This window comes from Aythya fuligula, chromosome 2 (genome assembly GCF_009819795.1).
Source record: "Aythya fuligula isolate bAytFul2 chromosome 2, bAytFul2.pri, whole genome shotgun sequence".
In the NCBI taxonomy this organism is placed as follows: Eukaryota; Metazoa; Chordata; class Aves; order Anseriformes; family Anatidae; genus Aythya; species Aythya fuligula.
The window spans coordinates 30009783-30031077 of record NC_045560.1 but is presented as its reverse complement, the minus strand read 5'-3'; the positions used below and the strand labels follow the sequence as shown (position 1 = coordinate 30031077).

At 36.4% G+C, this 21295-nt stretch overlaps 1 protein-coding gene across 1 annotated transcript in view; it reads left to right on the top strand.

Annotated features, from left to right (window-relative positions):
- The first annotated feature begins 12430 nt into the window (after nucleotides 1-12430).
- The window catches only part of ETV1 (ETS variant transcription factor 1), a 66709-nt gene continuing 57844 nt past the window's right edge, over nucleotides 12431-21295 (top strand). Inside the window, 4 exon segments of the mRNA XM_032182098.1 lie at nucleotides 12431-12573; nucleotides 13082-13215; nucleotides 14007-14094; nucleotides 15815-15862. Coding sequence (XP_032037989.1) covers nucleotides 13171-13215; nucleotides 14007-14094; nucleotides 15815-15862 — 181 coding nt within the window. The 5' untranslated portion in view covers nucleotides 12431-12573; nucleotides 13082-13170.

The following is a 21295-nucleotide window of genomic DNA, read 5'->3' as shown; positions in this document are numbered from 1 at the left end:
TGATAAACAGGATAGGATATGGTTTTGTGTTTATGGTGAGGTGAGTTATGTTTAGTGTTTCATTCTAAAGCTTTATGTAGTATTTTTATAATTGCTTATTCTCAAATGTTTGTAAAGATAAGAAAGGGCTTTTGAACATGTTTCTATATTCCAACATTAAGCATTCAGAACAGCACATGATATCCATATGGAAATCATGACAAATATAAGAAATTCCATGTTCAGACAAAAATTGTGTTTAGTGGTCTTGCAAAACCACAACTACAGTTGGCAAGAATGTTTTCCTTGTTGACAATCTTTGCTCAGAAGCCTAAACCTAATGCTCGTCAAGACTCAACTGCACTCTTTTCTCTAGAAGTGTTCCTCTTGGAAAAGCTGAGGGATGTTTGTCAGACAGTACTGGCAGCACAGATTTATCTGTGTTAAACCTAATATAAAACTGCTAATTTTAAATGCATAATGTGGGTACTTTGAGTTGCCATTCCAGTGTTTTCCCAAAGTGCTCAGTTCACTACAAACAGATGCATTTTTCTTCTTGTTGTGTTGAAGTAAATGCCAAGAGTATTTGGTCTCTCTCTTTTGAGCATGAAGATTCAGAAGAAAATTTTTAATTTATCCACTGATAAGGGCTTTGAGTGAGCTTTCTGAATTTCATAGGGTGCATAACCCTGCAAGATACACTTAGCTGAGGTCTTCCTCTTGCTAAAAAGAGCCACATAAAAAGAAAAAAAAAAAAAAAAAAGGAGAGAGAGAGAGAAGTATTTGGAAGTTATAACAATTTATCCCTAATAGTCTTGACTTAATGTACTATTGCAATGAAGTGGCATAGAAAGACTATTGAAGAACCCAAGTTGGTTTATGCAGAAGTTACTCCTGTATCATTTGCACCTTTTGCAGAATGAAAAGTCATTGAAAGCAACTATTAGTAGAAAAATGGTGAAATCACATTTGTTTTCTAAAATAGGCCAAAGAATTTTGCAAACACTGGCTTAGTCTTTTGTGACCTGAGATTGAGTCCATTCTTCAACTCTGAAGAAATCAGTGCAGTCTACAACTGCTCCTTTGTAATAAGGAGGAAAGCTAAAACATTTTTATTTTTATTTATTTTAAGTATTTTATTTATTTAAATTAAATGAGAGTGAGAGGATGAGGCAACAGGCATAAACTGAAGCACAGGAAGTTCTGTCTGAATATGAGAGGGCACTTGTTTAACTGTAAGTTACTGGCACAGGTTGCCCAGAAAGGTTGTAGAGTCTGGAGATACTCAAAACCCTCCTGGATGCCAACCAGTACAATGTGCTCCTGTTCAGCAGGGGCTTTGGACTAGATGTTCTTCAGAGGTTCCTTCCAACCTTGGCCATTCTGTGATTCTGTGATTTATGTGTCAAACATTAGGATGTATTCTAGGGCAAGAAATGCTTTTAAATTGTTCAGCAGTTTTTAAAAATTTTTTTTTTTTTTTTTTTTAAGTATCGCTCTTTCTTTTTTTTTTGTCTCTTTTGTTCTCTAACAACATATACAGTAGATATCAGGAAAATGTAATTGTGCATATATTTATTCCTATACTTGCTTACGGGAAACTTTCAGTTCCATTTAATAATAAGAAGGTACTAAAAATATATTAATATATCCCTGTGGTAATAAATTTAGGAAGATATTGGGGGTTATTTTCCTCTGTTTTTGTAATAAACATTTATCTGTATTGTTTGTCTTTAAATGGTGACATCTTTTTTAGAAAAAAAAAAAAATTCACTTTCTTAAATTTCTAAGCCTTCAACTTCAAGGTTTAGAGCTTACTCCTGTTTTGATTTCACTGGTATGGATTGAATATTGAATCTGGGATATGCATATGAACATCTACATTTTTCATTCTTTGAGTCACCTAAAATAACTAGATATTTTGTCATTTTATCATTATAAGTTGTTGATAGCTTTTTGAACTGCTTTAGTTTTATGTGGATAACTTTGATATATGTTGTCAATAGTATGAACTGAGCTGCACTGTGCCTAAACTATTAGCTTAAACTTTTTTTTGAGTTGCATTGCCTAAACTTTTGATCATTGTCCAAGAACATCCTAACAAACTGACCAGTATCTGTCAAGTGCACAATTTTTATTCTCCTAAGGGTAAAACTCTTAATGGTATATTTACTATTTGTATAATTTTAGGTGTTCTTGCATATAAGTGCTTCTTTGTGTCTATTACTGCACCTTTATACCCATGTTATATAAGGAGCTTGTACTGAAGACAGTATCTTTATGATAAAATGACAGGAACATCCCTGGGAGGTAAGGATAATTTTCAGAAACTAAAAGATACAGGATGAAGTTAATATTTTTGACACCCTATCAAGAGAACTTTGATAGTAAAGAATGGGATCCAATGAAGCAACAGATACATTGTACTAAGACTGAAAGTCCTCCTTTTAAGGGATTTGTTGTTGTTGTCCAGTTGAAGACATCAAATGTCTCAGTACATACTTTTTACCATTTTGATATCAATTACACTTACAAAATGCAATTTAGAAATTAGAGTTGATAAAAACAAATAAATGTTAAGAGAAAGCATGTGAGAATGTTCCATAGCTCAGGTATGTTTTCTTTACATCTTCCCTGTGAGTGGGGAAAAAAAAATAAAATCACAGTGACTCAGGGGGCTGTGCTTAGTAAATCTGAGCTTTCCTTTGTAAGATGTGAATAGATGCCAGCTTTCTTCCTTAGGCCATCATCGAAAGCATAGTGATGATAATAGAAAGAGTCAACGGAGTTTGTAACTGGAACACCCTGAATAAAATACCAGATTTTGGAGATTGTAACCTTATATCTAAGAAGTCTTGCATTCTTATTGTTTTCCTGAGGCAAATTTACAATCTGAGGATTTTTTATGCCATCTTGAACTTCTGTTCTTATTTGCACTGGATTCTAACTGAATGAGAAGACTCATTATTACTATTATTATTATTTTTAAATATAGCCTGGCCCTGTTCACAATGGGATTCCAACATTTCCTGTTAGAATGTGATTTACCAGGAATTTAATTAATCTCCAGTTCAAACTGTACTGCAGGCCTCTAAAATTAAAAAGAATACTAAACATAACAATTAAAGAGAGCTAAACTTAGCACTTGAAACTGCAATTACAATAAATAAAGATGAACCCAAACCAAAATCGAAAAAATGAATGTCAGTGAAGGTTATTATGTTCAAAAACCAAATATGGTTACTGTGTTCTCTAAATCTTAGGTTAAGAAATAAAATAGATCATGATAAGAAAGGCATAAGGTAATTGTATAATCTGGGTCCTACCAAATATAAAGTGTACCTTTCCTATTGCTGTTTTTCTTAGAGATGCTTATTTCTTCTCTTTCCCTCTTTCTCAACCAAGTTGTGATTTTGAAACACAAGCAAATAAATGTCAAATCCTTCTGCTTCTGCTCTGCCATTCTATTTCTGAAACTCTGCCAAACTGAAAATTTCCATTCAAACTGACTGGCATTTGATGCAATTATTTTATTATTATTATTATTTTATTTTATTTTATTTTATTTTAACACTCATTTTCAAAAGTAGTGGAAACTTTGTGTGACCCTGATTGTGTCTGTGCATGACATTTTAAGAGCAGCTGCTTCTGTGGATCTTTTTCACAATAGTACATTTTTTCTGCAGATGCTTTGAAAAGCCTCCACAAAAAAAAAAAAAAAAAAAAAAAAAAAAAAAGCAAACAAACAACCAAAAAAACCAACCACTTGTGAGCCTTGGTCTTTGCTGTTTCCAAACACACATATAGAGCAGGTACGACACAATTTAACACTATGCCAAGATATGAAATACAGAAACAAAATCAAAAGCTACAGTAAAGAGTAAATAAAATTAGTGGAAAATTTGTTAAAACCTTTACCTTATCCTTCTTCTCTGAAACAGAACAGAAGATTTTACAGATTTTGGATTCAAAGTCTCTGCTCTACTACTCAGTTGTTTTTTTGTTTTGTTTTTGTTTGTTTGTTTTGTTTTGTTGTAATGATAAAAATTAATAGAATAATACACACAGGAAAATGGCTGTAGCAGAATGGCTTATGAGGCCTTATGTAAAAAGGCTTTTCATGTTTACAGTAGAGTAATTTCTCCAGTCTGCAATGTTTTAGAAAGAAAAGTAAGACTATGAAATATCACTATGCTACAGGAAGCCTTCTCGCTCTTTGTGGACCACGCAAGTTATTTGCTCATTAAGGTAGCAGATGGTTCTCAGAAGGTGTACCTTTTTAGTTATAAAACCATTTTTTTTCTTTCATAAAATAAAGAAAAGCCACAGGTGAATTCCTCTATGGTTTTGCAGACCTGAAAAGCCTATACCACTTTTGTGTGGACCCATAACAAGATGTTTCACAGAAAAAAATGCTCCTTTTCTGGGCAGGTTCCTTTAAGCTGCAGTCATCTCCACCTATTTACTTCTCTATAGTGAAGTTATCCATAGCTGTAACACCAGCAGTAGCAAGTGGGGCTAGACCATATTTGCCCTCATCACATAATGAAACTTCAATTCCAACTCCTGCATCCCAGTTCATTTTTTTGTTTGTTTGTTTGAATGCAGGATAATTTAAAATATAATTTCAAATCAATGAAAAAAAATATGACAAAATAGAATCCGATATGAACCAGTAACTTAAATAAAATAATGCCTTATTAAAATAGGAGAGTTAAAAAATAATAATAAATAAAGTTCCTAACATTCGAAGATAAAGTTATATCTTCCCTTCTCCCCTCTTTTTCAAATACTGAAAACTAATGAATTGCAAAGTTCCAAATGATGGTAACCTTGTGCACTCTATGTGGAAAAAGCTTCTGAAATCAGAGCTGAGTTTGGTGACCCAATTGCTCTAGGTCAGAGAAGCAATGAAGTCCTTGAATATGACTAAAATTCTCCCAGCATGCAACATCTGTCCTTCTCATTGATCCTTGATATACTCGCAAGAGCTTCACTTTCCTTTTTAGAAAAACAGGGGTAATTATGCTTCCATATCTTGCTAACAGATTTCAGGAGGTGCAAATGAAAGTTTTTAAGCATATTAAATTCACTGAACAAAAAGATTACTTCCTGCTTTTAAATGTTCCATGCCTGTTATGTTTTATAATTCTGAGGGTTCAAGTGTTACTGTGTTGATATGTCTTTGTGACATTTATTATTTCTGTGAAGTTTTGCACAACTCATTGTGAGGGACTCTTGCCTGCCTCTACATCCTACTCCTCTCTGTATGTACAATTTTTGGTTCCATTTTTAGGTGATTTCTTCCCATCTTGAATTCCTTTCCAATGAGACATTTACTAATCATATCATACTTCTATTGCATGGGTAAAACTGTTGTTTATGCCTCAATCTAAACCTTGCTTGCAAGAAAACATTAGCTTGCAATTTCTATACCTCTGAATGTCTTTTATTTTTTTTTTCTTTTGCCATCTCTGCCTGCACACATCTTGTAGTGCTATCAAGCACTTGCTCCTTGTCTGTATTGCCATCCTCCTCTTGTTCCTACAGCTTCCATGCTTTCCTCAAACATCTTTCATAGAAGCACTCTGCCTTTGGCCCTTGACAATGCAGTTCACCCTAACACTGATATTATTTACTCTAGTCAAATAGCTGTAATAGCCATTCAAGCAGTACTGAAAGCCTGCAGTGTTGTGTTTTCTACTTTATTTCTGCTTCGTATGGGAGAAGTTCACATAGAAAATGTAGGAACCTCTTACATTGTGTTCTTTCCAAGGCTTCTTAAACCTGTGATTAAGATATCTCTGTCTGGCACAACTAGTAACCATACCTTTCTACTACATATTTTATTACCTCTGTCTCTCAAGGATACCAGTTTTAGAAGAAGAGGGAGAGCATGTTCTCATTTGCTTCATGAAAGAACATACATACGTGTACACTCTCTGGGGCAGAGATGGGCATCTTTATTCAGCATCTTCACAGACATGACAAAGCCCTGCTGCAAGGTTGGCATTCTTGGCAAGTGCAAATTACAGAACATATTCAATATGGCAAAACTGAGAACTTAATGTATATGATCTGATTATCCTTACAGAAGTTATAGTGCTTTTCTCCCACATTAGCTACTCCATAACAAACACATATGCCCTACTGCAAACAGAGACAAAAAACTAATTCATCACCTGAACAAAAAAGGCACTACACATCTACAACTCTTGCCAGCAAAGCAGCTTCCCAAAGAAACAGATATTGGGGAAAGGTTTGTCTGAAACAGCATTTACAACAAATATATTCTTCAGCTAATGTTATGGTTTACTCAGGTCTTTATTGTTTGTTTCTGTTATTAAGACAAGATTTGCTTCCTATTTAGGAATGCATTAAGATATAGCATTCACAGTCTTTTAATTTTATTCTTTCTATAACTAATCCATATCTGCTCTTTGTTTTATTATATAATGTACCTGGAATTGCACTTAGATTTTGTCTTTTCTTTGACACCAGTATCATTTCTTTTGGAATACTGAGATGTTGTAGTCAAGCACCTGTGTTTAAGGTTGGTAGGCATGCAAAGGCAGAAGGTTAGGTTATAGGTATTAATGGTTATAGGTGTTTATGTAATTTCACTTGTACTCATCCAACTGGGGAGACTAGGGTATAAAGAGGAGAGAGAGTCACAGATAGTTAATATAAGAATAGTATAGGTATAACAATGCCAATATAGGTATAACAGATGCCAATGATATTAGTATCAATATAGACATTGCCTGCTAATAGTAGTAGTTCATGACCATTGCTGTAACTGCCAAAAATTCATGAATGAACATTTGTAGAGAGGGAGTGTTTTTTTGCTAGCTCTATTGATGCAATTACTAAAAAAAAAGTGCAGATAAACTTAAAGCTCATAAGTCCTTCTTTGGGTTCAAAAGTTTGGGTTTATATATTTATTTATTTATTTTGTGTATGTGTGAATAATGGCATTGCAGATCCTGCAGATCTCTTGATTGTTATTTGTGCTCAAATCCTGAGTGTGTCCAATAGTGAACTACAATTCTGAAAGGGCCACTTTATATCATCTTTCTGTCTTTAGGATTTCAGGTTGTCAACAAGGCTGAAATCATGACCAAAATCACATGATGTATACTGAACAACTTCTAAACAACAGATTTTCCAGCAAAGTTAGTAAACACAATTGATAAGCTTTCTCTTCCTTATATTTCTTCCATGTTTGTCTTAGACTATAACTGCATCAGGAGATTTGAGGTTTTGTACAGGCCACATGAATATGGGACATAATGGGACAGAAATCTCACATAAAAGTATGTGAGGGATTCTGAAAGTGTTTGCATGATTCTCTCTCAGTATTCATAAGGGAGGACATGTAGATTAAAGCCATCTGTGAGATTAGGGTTTTTGGCACAAATTCTTTGACTCGCCTGATATCCAAATGACTTTTAGGGTACTTCATTATCACTTAATCATGGCTGGCCATTTTGTGAGTGTAATTGCAATGACAGCAAGCTAGGAACTTCACTGACCCTGCAAGAACCCACTGCAGTTTAACTTTATATGTTTTTACTTGGTTTGTTCTTAGTGACTCATATATTGTTATGTTAAGTCTGAGGCTAGTATCTTTTTTATTTTATTTTGGTTTGCTCGTTCGGTCAGGAAATGAATATTGTTGAGACTGGAGAGTAATGATTTATACAAGTTGATCAAACTGTCATTTAACTTGTTGTCTGTTATTTTGTGGCAGAGGATTGCTTACTGCTTTGGTTGTGATGGTATGCACAGCTGAGTGTTCTTTCCTGAGCATCAATTCAGAGGTCTGGATGACCCACTTCTGTTATGTAGCAATGTTGTTGAAGTTACTTTGTATGTGTAGCATGACTTTTGCCCTCCACCAAGTCAGAAAGACCTAGACAATCCAAGGTGCTAGGTGCAGTCAGAACCTGGACTAGGAATAGGTTTTCTGTGTATTTTCAACAATAATTCTCAAATGAAGAAAGAATCATTGTCTCTCTTCATAGGAACAAAAAAGCAGTGAAATGCCAGGGTCTGCCCCTTCAGGGATTATCCAGCAGAGTACTGGTGGAGCCAGAACCACAGTAAGTTTACTTCGCTCCTCAGTGATCTGCAACAGTGCTCTGTCAACAAGAGTTGCCAGGCTTTCTCCTCAATAAAGCTTTTATAGCTTTAAGTCTTAGTTATGATGAAAGCTGAAAATATTATTAAAACTGGGTTCAGTTTTCACCAGTAGTAAAAATAAATAAATAAATAAAAGGTGGGGCATTTGGTTTCTTGCACGATTTATGTCATATCTTTACTTTTAGTTTTTCTGACTACCATAAGTTTCTGCACATAAATGTTTACTTGAAAATTACCTTGCACTGCATTAGCAGGTAACACAGGCATTACATTGCAGTTACTTAGGAAGGCCTCCAGGTTTGTGCATTGATAATACTTAACTACAATGACTGTATGCCATGTGTTATTAATCCATATGTTAAAACTAACTGAGATTACTTCTTTGTCTTTCTTCCTTCTTCTTGAAGACACTTGTTTGTATACATTATTATTTCCACATCTGATGGTTTTACCATATGGATATAATCATCGTGTGTTTCCTTCTTATTAGTACTTTTTTTTTTTCTAGTTTAAGTTTTGGTCCTGGATGCTGTATTTGAATCAGAGGCTTTCTGAAAAGCCACACTGTTGGGCAAATATCTGCCATTCTCATTTATCTTTTTTGTTTATTTGTTTGTTTGCTTTCTTAATTTTGTTATTATGTTGTTAATTTTGTTGTGTTCCAGTAGCATTATGATAAAATAACCACTGCTAACATGCTGAAAGATTCATCATCAGTAGGTGGTCAAGGGTTAATTTGTCAGAGAGAAATCTCATTAGCTTTTCATAGTTTTGCTGTAGTCAGTCACACATTTAGTTGTTATTTTATTGAGTCTGCTACAGACTATGCTTTAAATGTTGCTGTTCAACAGTTGTTTGGATGGATGGCATCCCCCCCCCCCCCTTTTTTTTTTTAACAGCAAGTTCATAAATACATCACTTTTTCTGGGAAAATGCCTGAAAGGAATGGTTAAGCTAAACAGTGGGGGGAGGAGGGAGGGAAGAGAGAGAGATTTTTCTCTTTTAATTTAACATTATTTTAAAATTTACCTTGCTACTTGTGATTATCCTTTTTTTTGAGGCACTTTGTGAAGGTGCTTAAGGGGCTAATGTTTTTCAACGTAAGGCATTTATTAGTGTAATTCTCTGTTTTGCTATCAGTTCAGCTGTTTCTGTTTTGTTTTGTTTTTAATTGAATTTAGTTTTCATCACACTGGATTATGATAATTTATTTCTTTATTTGAAAATGTGGTTAAATTCTTCTTACATTTTCCAGGAAAAAAATACAAGGTTTAAAACAAGGTTTATTCACTTTACTCTGCCTGTCTGGATTTACTTTTTTTTTTAATGTTAAAATACTGATTTGTTTCATATCGAGCAAGAAATATATATTTCATTGTCCTCTTTAAGATATGTGTTTGAAGTATACATTGCCATTATATTATAATTATTACCATTATATTATAATGGCAATGTATGGAAATAATATATTGTTTTCAATACAACAGTGAAGGTTATATTGTAATTTAACAACTCTGTTTCTAAAAGAAAACAAATATTTTATTTCTAAACCATTGACATTAGAAAATCTGAATTAGTTTAAAAATATATTAAAATAAATTCGCATTTGTGTAGAATATATTCAACTTGATCAAAACTGTTCAGTGGTTGTTTTTTTGTTTGTTTTCTGTTTTTTGTTTGTTTGTTTTCTGGAAATAGTAGTTAAAACAGAAAAGTTTTATTTATCATGAAAATGAAGCAAAATTTCAAGATTTCTGACGAAAATGTAAAATTACAAAATTACAAAATAATTACTGATTATTGTGGCTGCACCAGTTTACATATAACGTATGTATGACTGGTGATGGTACAAGGCTGCATTTCTGCACAAGGACCTTGGAGTGGGTTACCACTAGTTATGTTTTTTTTTTTTTTTTTCCTGTAAGCACCTATCTCTTAATAGTTAATGAAGTTCCTCTGAGTACCACTCAGCACAGTGGATGAACAGAGAGGAGGATAAAGAGGGCTTCAAAATAGCTTCACTCTTCTTTTTCTCCTCAGCATGTGTGAAAGGGCCAGAGATGATGATGAGGAAAGGCAGAGGCGTGTGATGTGAGGAGCAGCAAGCACAACAGCATGTCTCCTGCCAGGGTACCTGTAATGCTCATGTAACTCTTGGAGTTATAGCCCAACCAGGAGCACAGAGAGTTTGGCCGTTGTAGGGTGTCAGCCTCTTCCAGCTCTGTAAACCACCAGTGATGTGCAGGCCGCAGTGCAGGGAAGCTGAGCTAAATCCACAGGCAGTGACAAACACCTGATGGGTCTGAGGTCCCTCAGAAACTTCATCTGGGGAACATACACACCAACAATCTTTAGTGCACTGTTTAGAGGGAAGGCGATCCATCACTGATTTGGATTTAGACTAGACAGTCTTGTGTTTCGGGAGCTGATTGATGAGTGGCTCAGACAGGATGGGACAGACAACCAGAGAGCTTCATCAGCTCTGCCAAAGGCAGCTAACCTGGCTGGTCTGTGGGTTAATGCCAGGTGCTCCCTGGGGACAGATCTGTAGCCAGAGCCACTGTCTTCCAAGCCCATCATGTTCCCCTGACTCAGCAGCTGCTCTAGTTTGGGCATGGGTGTAACTAAGAGAATGATGGAATCATTATCCAGGAAACTGCTATTATACCTGTAGATTTTTATTTCTTTATTACATACCACAGAAGTGATGTACAGGAGCAGCAACTTAGAGATTTGGCCAAGAACACAATTGAATTATTACCTGTTTATACGAGGTTTAGAATATAATCAAGTACCCTCCTGTAATTCCAGGTGTGCTCGCATGCATGTGGGGAAATGGCAGCAGCAAGAACACAGAAAGCCAACAGCAGGTCGTGGAGATTTTTCCTGAAAATGCAGTATGGGAAGGAGGATGTGGTGGCAACATGGGTCTTCACTCTTCGTTGTCTGGACAGGACCAGTAGCAAGTGAGTATGAATAGTGAGATCAGAACAGAGCAGAGAGGGGAAAAAGTTGCAGAGGAAAGTAATATACTTCAGAATATAGAGAAACAACTGTCATTTTCAATACAAATTAATCTAGAAGAAGTAAACTAAATTTTGTTAATACAATGTGGGCAATCCGAACAAAAGGAGATTTCTTTAGTTGCCTTTACACACTTAGCTGTAAAAAACAACCAACCAAACAAACAAACTTGGAAATGGCTGAGAGCAAAGTTGGACCTGGTCACTCAGGGATCTGTCTGTTGGTTGTGAAACTGCATCAGATCTTAAAAATCTGAAACTGCATCTCACAGCAAGCCCTTGTCAGGAGTCCTAACTATGCCCTCCGATTGCTGCAATACCTGCAAATCTGTGCTCAAAGCATAGGTATGGCTGCTGTATGAAACCACACAACCTGCTTTGTTGAATTTTGGCAGTTCAGAAAATGCAAGTGTATTCAGACACAGCCTTCCAACAGCCACTCTATGCAGAGAAAGAAACTTACTTTGAGAAGCCATCAGAAATCCTGAGCTTTTCCAATCCTGGCACTACTGTACCAAAAAACACACTCACTCACTCTGGTGCCTCGATGCAGCCAAATTCTGTCCACAAAACCTAGAAATTGTGTCATCCTAGGAGAAGTAACAATTGCTTTCTATGATTCAGCTAAAATATAATAACAGTAACAACAACAAGAACAATAACAACAACAACAATAATACTAATAGTACTACTGATAATAGTAATAATAATAATAATAATAATAATAATAATAATAATAATAATAATAATAATAATAATAATAATAAACAACCCTGGGATGCCACGGGGTCGTGACAGAGCGGTGCAAAGCCTCTGAAGTGCCGTGAGCCTCTTGCTGTGTTCACCTCATCCTCACCTCTGGGCTCCTCGAAGTTTGGTGGGACTGCTGTGCCATCAGAAAAAGCGGGACAGAGTGTGGCGGGGGAGGGTGTTTTCTTGCCTTTCTGGAGCCAGGGAGGCTAAACTTTATTTTATTTTATTTTTTGGAGGGTTGGGGGGTGAGGTGGGGGGTTAGACCGGTGCTTTCCTTGCCACCTGGGGGCTGTGGCGGCCGTGGCGCGGCCGCAGCAGGATCCCGGGATCGGTGTGGTGGCACGGCGGCGCATCCGAGCTGTGATTTCCGAGCCCCCCGGCGGAGGAGCCGAGGGCAGGGCTGAGGTTCGCCCTCGGGGCCGGGGCCGGGGCCGGGGCCGGGCGGCGGGCGGCGATCCGGCGATCCGGCGGGGGGCGCGGGGAACCAATGGGCGGCGGGGATCCGCCGGCGCGGCTCGGGGGCCCCTGGAGGAGGAGGAGAGGAAAAACCACGGGATTGAGCTCTGTCAGTGGCGCTCGCCGCTTCCGAGGGGGAAGTGCCGGGGGATAATTAATGTTTTTATTAAATTTGGAGGGAATTTTTTCGCAGCCGACCGCCGCGCGTGGCCTTCAGGTGGGTCTTCCCCGCAACTTTGCCCGGCGCCTCTGAGGATCGCGCGGTGCTGGAGGGTGGCGAGAAAGCGATCGTGGGGGAGAAGGTGGCCGGGGGTGCGTGTGGGGGTGTGTGTGTGTGTGTGCGTGGGTGCGGGTGCGTGGGGGTGCATGTGTGGGGGTGTGCGTGGCGGCGGCCGGCGGGCGCTGCCGTGAGGTGTGCGGCGCCGATCGCCATTTCGAGCCGAGCCCACGTTTGCGAGCCGGGGCTGCCACTCGCACGGCTCGCCTGGGGCTCCGGGGGGAGTGTGAGCAGCCCCTGCCTCTCGCCTGCCTTTCCGCTCCTGCCTCCCGGGGCTTTCGCGCCCTGTTTTCCTGGCAGAAGTGCGGAACCCAGGTGAAGGCAGAGAAGGGAGGGTTGTTTTTATGAATGGGACTCTTTGAGGTTAATTAGCTATGCAAATTCGAGCAGTTCATTCATGATTTTTTTTTTTTTTTAAACCTAAAAGCCATCTTGTATTCCCCTCTAGGCTGACTGGAGGCCAGATCCCGAGGAAGTCTCCAGATCCAATGCCCAGTAAATAAAACACTGGGCTAAGACTTGTGGAAGAACCGCAGGATGGATGGATTTTATGACCAGCAAGTGCCTTACATGGTCACCAATGTGAGTGATCACTTCGAAGTTGGTGTTTATAAACTTGACTCCGACTTATTTCTGTGGGGGAGTTTTGCAGACAGAGTATCTGCTTTGTTACTGCCGTAGGGGCGACTCTTCATTTGGGAGCTTTGCCTACAAGATGGGCTTATCTTCTTAGTTATTTCAATAAAGCATCGTGTTCTTTTAAAGACAGTTTTGGGATGATTAAAAAATCATGCACACGCTTAGAGGATCAGAGAGGCAAGAGCAGCAGCTGCATTCAAAGTTTCTGGCTGCATTTGCCTGCAACACTCAGAAGAATGAAGTTGAGGCAAACCTTAACATTTTATTTTTCCTTTGCTTTCAGGACTTTGAAAACAATTTTATAAGTAACACAGGAGGGAAACAAAGCTATCAATTAGCATCTTATATTTGGATTCTCCTGCGTAGCGTATGCAGAGAGGATCTATGTGCTATTGTGTAGGTTTGTGTGCTTTAGGTGCTAAAAATACATGGTTGGTATTGTGTTGCTACTCGAACACATTACATATGTATCTGCACAAATAGTTGTCTACATGGATAGCTAGAAATGTGTTGCATTTAGACACAGGAATCTTTTGGAAGATGTTACATACTCAGCATCTTCTGCTAGAAGCTGGAGGCTGTAAGACGATCATTTCCTGTTTGAAAACGTAAAGAATTCATGCTGGCTTTGAGTATTCTTAATTAAATGGAAAAAAAAAAAAAAAGAAAACAACAACAACAACAACAAAACACAACTCAGATTTCTAAAGTAAACTGATCTTTCCTGTTATTAGAATCCGCGTGGGAGAAACTGTAATGAGAGACCGACAAATGTCAGGAAAAGAAAATTCATTAACAGAGACCTGGCTCATGATTCAGAAGGTGAGGGCTTGTTCTACTCTCCTCTCCTCCCTCTTACTTACTAATGCAGAGAAGCTTTCTGAGAGCTGTTTTTTTAATTTATTTTTGAGGTATATTTATCTAGATCAATCTGAATAAACAAGACAAGAAAATTTCATTTACAGTTGCAAAGCAAACTGGCAAAGGCAAAAACTGATAAAGTTGATATTCTTTTCCTTGACTTAGCCAGTTGCATCTAGGTTTCGCTGCACATGTGGCACATGGATGTCATGCGCTGAGGCCAAGCCTTTGCAGCGTCTGACACAAGTCACAGAGAGAGTTCACCTGGCTCTTTCACCTTTAGGCCTCATGAGATTCAGGGCTTTCCATATTTCCTCTAGGCTTCTAACATCTTTTCGCTGTTGTGTGTTCACTGGTGGTTGCAGGAGTGGGAATGCTGGTGTGGAGACCACTCTAGCTTTCTGCTAGTAGTCAAACTCCTGTTGTTTCTGTTACTGTTCCAGTGCCAGCATAACACTGATAGGGTTAAAAGCCCTGGAAAATTTAGTTAAGGAAGCCTAGAATGGAAGATGAGAGCCAGAGGTTTGTGACTTAGTCCCATCAGTAGCTGCTCTCGTAACCGGTGCTTGAGATCTGCAGTCTAGTTAACATTTCTCTAGGTTAAAAGGTCAGTCAGTAATTATGAAAGACATACAGGAGAGTATATAGGGGCCTAAATCTTAGTCCTACATCCATCTTATCAGGATGAGGACACCATGATATGCTTTTAAAACCTTAATTATTTGCATATTGCAAAAGTTTATTCTAGGGCAAGTGCAAAAGAAAACCACTTTCTGCTTGTCAGCGAAATGATTTCCCAAAACGAACATGAGGTATCAGTCCACAAAATAAATGAATAGCTTCTGTCATTTAAGTATATGTAAATAGCTATATGTCAGCATTCATAAAAGAGGAAGTTCATTCGCAAAATACAGTAAATTAAAAATAAACCATTGTCAGTTCAAATATCCTACTTAGCTGTCCATAAACAGAGTTTTCATAACTGAGTTTCTGAGCTTTGCAATAATCAGAATGCTGCTCTGATATGCACCCATTATAACCAACTGATTTCAGTGAACTGCAAAAGGTTATGCTGCTGCAGAACTCAGTCCATGGAGAAGTGGTTTCACTTTAAAGAAGTACAGTAAGTACAATATAAAGGAAATAGTGGAGATTCTCCTGTCATATATGGTAAAACATGAGGGGAAGTACAAAAGGTTTTCCATTTCTGTTTGCTGTTGCAGCACCTCAGGTCGTTGCTTCAAAATTTTATATGATCATTATGACCCTGCTAATAAAAATATTCAGTCTTTGCTCAGGCACAGCTTGCATTAAATTCCAAGAGAGACAGATATTGCAGGAGGAGCCTGGATTATAAGGAGAAATAGTTCACCTGTATTAGAAATACCAGCAGTTTTAACTTTTCTCTGTGTTGCTGAATAAGCCTGTTATTTTGTAGAACTTGATGAATATTCTGGTTATTATTTCAAGAGCCAGTAAAATAATACAGTAAGTACTTGTTATACAGGTGTAGAAAAATCATTAACCGCAACCAGAAAATATCTAATTTGTCTATATGTTTGATTGCCAAAATAGAATTCACATATTCTTCAGGGGAAAAAAATATATTTTTGAATATATTTTAATCTTATGAAGAGATTAAAGGTGTGAATCTTTTATCCCTGTGTTCATCTTTTCGCAGAACTCTTTCAAGATCTGAGCCAATTACAGGAGACATGGCTTGCAGAAGGTAAGGGAAAAAACTGCTTGTAAAAAGAGGAAAAACAACTCTGGAGGGAAAGAAAAAAAAAAAGTCCTGAACTTGCTGTCTTAATGTTCAGCCCAATTAATTGAGCTCTAAAAGAGCCACCTCATGTGTCATGCATACATTAGAGCCTCTGATGAGTTTGTCTTTGGGGACTCTGGGGCTGCTCTACCCAGTGTCATCACAAATTACCAGGAGAAATTGCTTCCAGCTCACAATCACATCTGCTTTTGGCAAGAACTAATGCACCAAGACTTCAAGTTCTAAGCCTCTGTTCAGATTTTAATTGCAATTGATCAGGTTTATATTATTGTACCTCGAGAGACTACATACAGCCAGAACTGGGCTTGCTGTTTCCTTTAGAGCAGCACATATAATTATTTGGTGTTCTGGTGGAGTACTTTTCTGATGGCAGAAATTAGTTTCTCTGGGTTCATCGGGACGGGATGCTTCAAGATTTAAGTGCAAGTGTCTTCTTTCCACCTTGTTCACAACACAGAACATTAGGTGTGTATGGAATACTTTAAAAGTACTAATTCTTTATTTTATTTTTTTTACTGAAAGCTTAAAATATTTTGCATGCTATTTTTTTCTTCCTATTTGTAGTTGTGAGATTGTGTATTGGATGATTAGAGAACTGACATCGGTCTTTTTTACACCTGTTTGTGCTTTTAAGTATTTTGAATAATCTTTCAGAGCGCATTCTGCTGAAGAGAGAAGGATTAAAAACAATAATTAGAAATCTGAATTAGAGTAGCTATTGAGAGATTCATTTACCAGTAACAAAAAGATGAGCTGCTGCTGTAAGATAACTTTAACAAAATGCAGAGGAGCTTTCTGCTTGTTGAAGTGTTTTTTCTATTCAGCAATGCTTTCTGATATTTTTTCCCTTTATATTTACTGTACTGTTTATTTCAAGCACAAAGATTTTTATACATTTTCTGTTCTTAATATTGCTGGTTTAAATTTGAATGTAAACTTCTGAAATAAATCTAATTTTGATGCATGCTAACATAATTTTTCCAAATTTGTCCTGATTTAAATGAATGTGGGTATTCACATATGTTTATTTTTTATTTGGGACTGGACTATGCACAATTGTTTATAGAATAGATATTCAGCTTCTGTGGGAAGGGAGAGATGTTGGGGTGAGCTGCTTGCTGCTGGTTTTCATAGAAAGAGGGAAATATTGCTGGTGACTACTTGGCTACATACTGATTTTTTTTAACAGCTTTATATGTAGTTAGTCAAGTTCTTAACCTACAAATAAGTTGTGGGGTACTGTTTATTCTGCTGACATTCTTATTCTCCTAGCATTATTTTAGCATTTAGTTATTTTTCGTGTAATCAAAAAGTCCTTTTTAAATTAATGGAAGTGAGGTTGTATTTTATGAATTCATATGATTCTTTCCTGGTCGTTGGAAACAGAATGTCCTGCAACAAGATAGTTTTTTGTTTGTTTGTTTGTTTAGTTCTTTTTTGTAGTGTAATGATCAGATATAATTGTAACCGTCTCTCTGTGGTAATTTTACTAAGGATCTCTTTATTTTTGCCATCAGTTCATTCATTTTAACTAGCCAGAAGTATGTTAAAAATACTATTAGAAAGATACTATTTTTGGATGGAGAGGAGAACTTTTACTTTGAATTTTCATTGGCATAGATGTTTTTGTTACTGAAAATGAGTTGATATCTTTGATCATAAGTCAGAAAAATGCAGGAAGATTCATAATGCATGTGAAGATAATGTAAGTTTGAAAAATAATATGGAATATAAAATGGACTTAATAATTTCTACAGGTACATAAATTACTGTAATGGCAAATGGGGAAATGCTTATTTAGACAAGAATGAATTGTTTCAAAGCATTCTTTTCCCTTTAGTTGTGCCTACTTCACTTAATAAATTTAGACAGGATTTGAGAAAGAAAAGTGTCTAGTCCTATGTCAGCTAGGTGGAGAAGCCTTTGTAAATGCAGATAGCATCATCTGGTAAGTATTCAAAAATAATTTTAAAAAATAGGAAAAAGTTGTGTTTTCATATAGAAGCATTAAGCTGCTGTGTGTTATAATAATATTTTTTTGACAACATATTAAAACAAAATATTACAGATTTTTTGGTGTTCCAGAAATACTTCATCTGTAAGTTTAAGGCCATGCCATGTTTTTAGCTGTTCCATAAAACATAAACCTTGCACAGCTTTTCTAAAGGATAAGCTAAAACTAGAAGAGTCGAGATGAGAAAATCAAATACTGTTTTATTAAATTGAGCACAAAATTTTTATTAAAACAACCAAAAAAAACAAAAACCAAAAACCCAACCAACTACTTTTGGTAGTCTTTATAACATGCTAGTGCTTGTGGATATTGTGGCTCTGCTCAAATGTCTACATGGATGAGCTTAGCCAGGAAACAGATTTTGAAATCAGACTTGTTTACCATTGCTAGATGTGTCCATTTTATGTTCTTCTGGACCTTTCATAGGCTAGAAGTCTGCCAATTGGCAGCATCAGTAATGTTTACATATTTCTTTTCATAATGCTCTGGAGCCAGGGAAATGACCATGAAATTTTAAAACATCGTGACCCTTTTTAAGAAAAGCAGTGGCAGCTGACCAGGGTTCTCCCACGAGTTCAGATCCCCAGTGGGGAGAAACCTGGTCAAAAATCTACTTATTAGTTAGGAGAAGAAAGTGAGTTGCATTTTATTACATGCAAAGAATGCTTGCTGATTTTTTTGTTTTGCTCTTGTTTTATTTTTCCTGAAGCTATCCATACTACATCACATATTCTAGCCTGGAGATCATTTACACTTAACGTCACCTGTGAAAAGTTGGTAGCAAACAAAAAAACACAAAAGAAATGTGTTCTCTTCCACTGAAAATGGTGAAGGTTCATACATATAAAAGAATTAATAAAAAATGTAAACAATTTAGTAATCTCTTTAATATTTTATTACTCCATAATTAACAAGGTAAATGCTACTTTCAGAAAACTTACAAATGTGCTAGCTGCACAGTAGATTTTTATGGAAATGAGTTTTGCTTTCTACTCTGTGTAGCATTAAATGTACAAGAAAGAAATAAATTATTTTGATGTAAAACTTGGTCTAAATAACTCTTGTCACTTGTTATGCAGGACAGAATATAGATTATAACTGTTTCCTGAGGCCAGAAATTGAAAGTGGGAAGCCTTCAATAATTGCTTCAGCCTTCAAACTTGAAAGGAAATAGTTAAAATTACTTCTGCTATCCAAGGCAAATATTCAGATATTATCTTTAGTTTTATATTTAAATAACTTGATGGCAACATTTGTCGTGATAAAATTATAAAATGAATTTATTGATTCCGTATATTTGGAATTAGATTGGTTTTGGCAGATAGCGATTCCTTCAGTGACTTGAAAAAAATTGGTTCAAATATTAATCTAATGTTATCTCATCATGGTAGCTGTTTTTATTCCATAATAAAAAGAAGAGAGAAAACAAATTCTTAGTGAGTGAGAGCCTCTTTGCGTGGTGGAAGCATTTGGGTTTGGGAGAATAATAGATTAACCAAGAAACAGATTTTTTATTAAAAATTACTCTTTCAGATACAGATTCCTCTTACACTCTGTTAAAGATATGTAAAAAGCATCCCAAGCGAAGACAAATAGTTAATTTATTGACTGTATCTGCCTTCTTAGAGTGGTAGATAATCTGCTCTACAGCTAGTAATAAACTGAAAAAACAAAATATTATGTTCTTTGGGTGACTTGAGAAAATACAAAAGACTTAAATGAACAGTAAGATGTTTGAAATAATAGCTACAGGTAATGGGTTCATGCCTCTACCATAGCTTAGCTAAATTAAGTGAATGGCTACTACCGGCTACCAGGATCTAAAAAATGGTTTTTGGTATCTGAGAATAACTTATTTTTATAATTAATATAAATAATTAATACCCACATTTGAGGTGGACTTTAGGAGGTAAGTTTCTGCCTTCTAGTTTCTGCCTTTCTTTGGTAAAGGATGCACCAGTGTTGCCTAATCTAATGTTGACTTCTAGTTTATTCCTTAAGGAATAAACCAGAGGAGGATGAGGAGGTATGAAAATGACTAGTTTCTAGTTCTTAAAGAGGTCTTCAATTATGTTTCTAGTTAAAGTGGTTTCATTTAAATCACTGAAAATGTGTAGCAGCTTACTCTGACTAACTAGTTTTTCTCCTGCCAAAAAGTTGTAAAATTGAGCCAGTGTAAGGCAAATGCTATGTAGCCATATTCAGCAACTATTTCCTAGGAAAACCATGTTTTCCTAGGAGCAAAAATTGTTGAGAAAGGATGCCTTAATACCTTCATAGCCGAGCTCTGGGCATACAGTAAAAAACAGTGAAAAGAATAGCTTTTTTTTTTTTTTTTTTTTTTTTTTTTCAGCTTTCAGATACTCATAACTCTTGATCTTAAGTATTTGTGCAAAAAAAAAAAAAAAAGGGAGAAAAGTTAGATTAGGCAAAATGGGAAGGGTGTGTGTGTTTTCTTTTAAAAAGAAACAAATAAAACCACCAGAAATCTACAAGTTTGAAAGTTTGTATAATAATAAACTTTTTAATGTTTTCCTTGTTTGCTGGAAAAGTAAATTCTTTTTATTCAAATAATAATTTTCAAAGGCATAATGGGCTTTGCAAACCGTGAGGGATGTAGCAAAATGTTAAATGCAAGTGTTCCTTCTAAGCTATTTTTTTTCTCATTTTTAGTATAGCACCAAATGAAGAGCAGATTCCTCAAACACATCTTCATATTCCTAGGGATTATTCACATAAGAAAGAATTTTGAGATCTGGAGCTAGTTTTGAAATGCATTTAAGTTTATTAGTCAGAGCATCTCACTTATGTAAAAAGGGCTTGGTGTTGTTTTGACAGCAAATCCAGTGCTTATGGGAAATAATTTTTTTTTAACCATCTTGAAATTTGTCACTGTGTTGCCTTCTGAATGTTCCTTTGTTAGAAACAGTTGTTCCTCTGGAGAAAAAAAAAAGCCAAAAAAACAAAAAAACAAAACAAAACAAAACAAAAAAACAAACAAAAAAAAAAACCAAAAAAAAAATCAACTTCCTACCCCCTCGCCCCCCCCTCCAGCTCTTTCAGGAATACTTAAAATTTATACAATCTTTCAGATATTCAGAACTGACAATGAATCAAAGAAAACTCAATAGACTCATTACTTCTGAGGCCTGAAGTCTTATTTTAGCTCCAGCCAAAACAGTACTGGCCATGTATAATTTCCTGTCAATTTCAATTTCTTTTGGCACTTTGAATAAATCACTGATATTTTAAAACAAATGTCTCTTGGCTCTAAAAGTGTAGCTTGAGGTCAGAGAACACAGCACCAGAGGAAGTGTCATGATACCCAAAATAAAGTTTTAAGTGAAGCAAGGAGGTTTGCA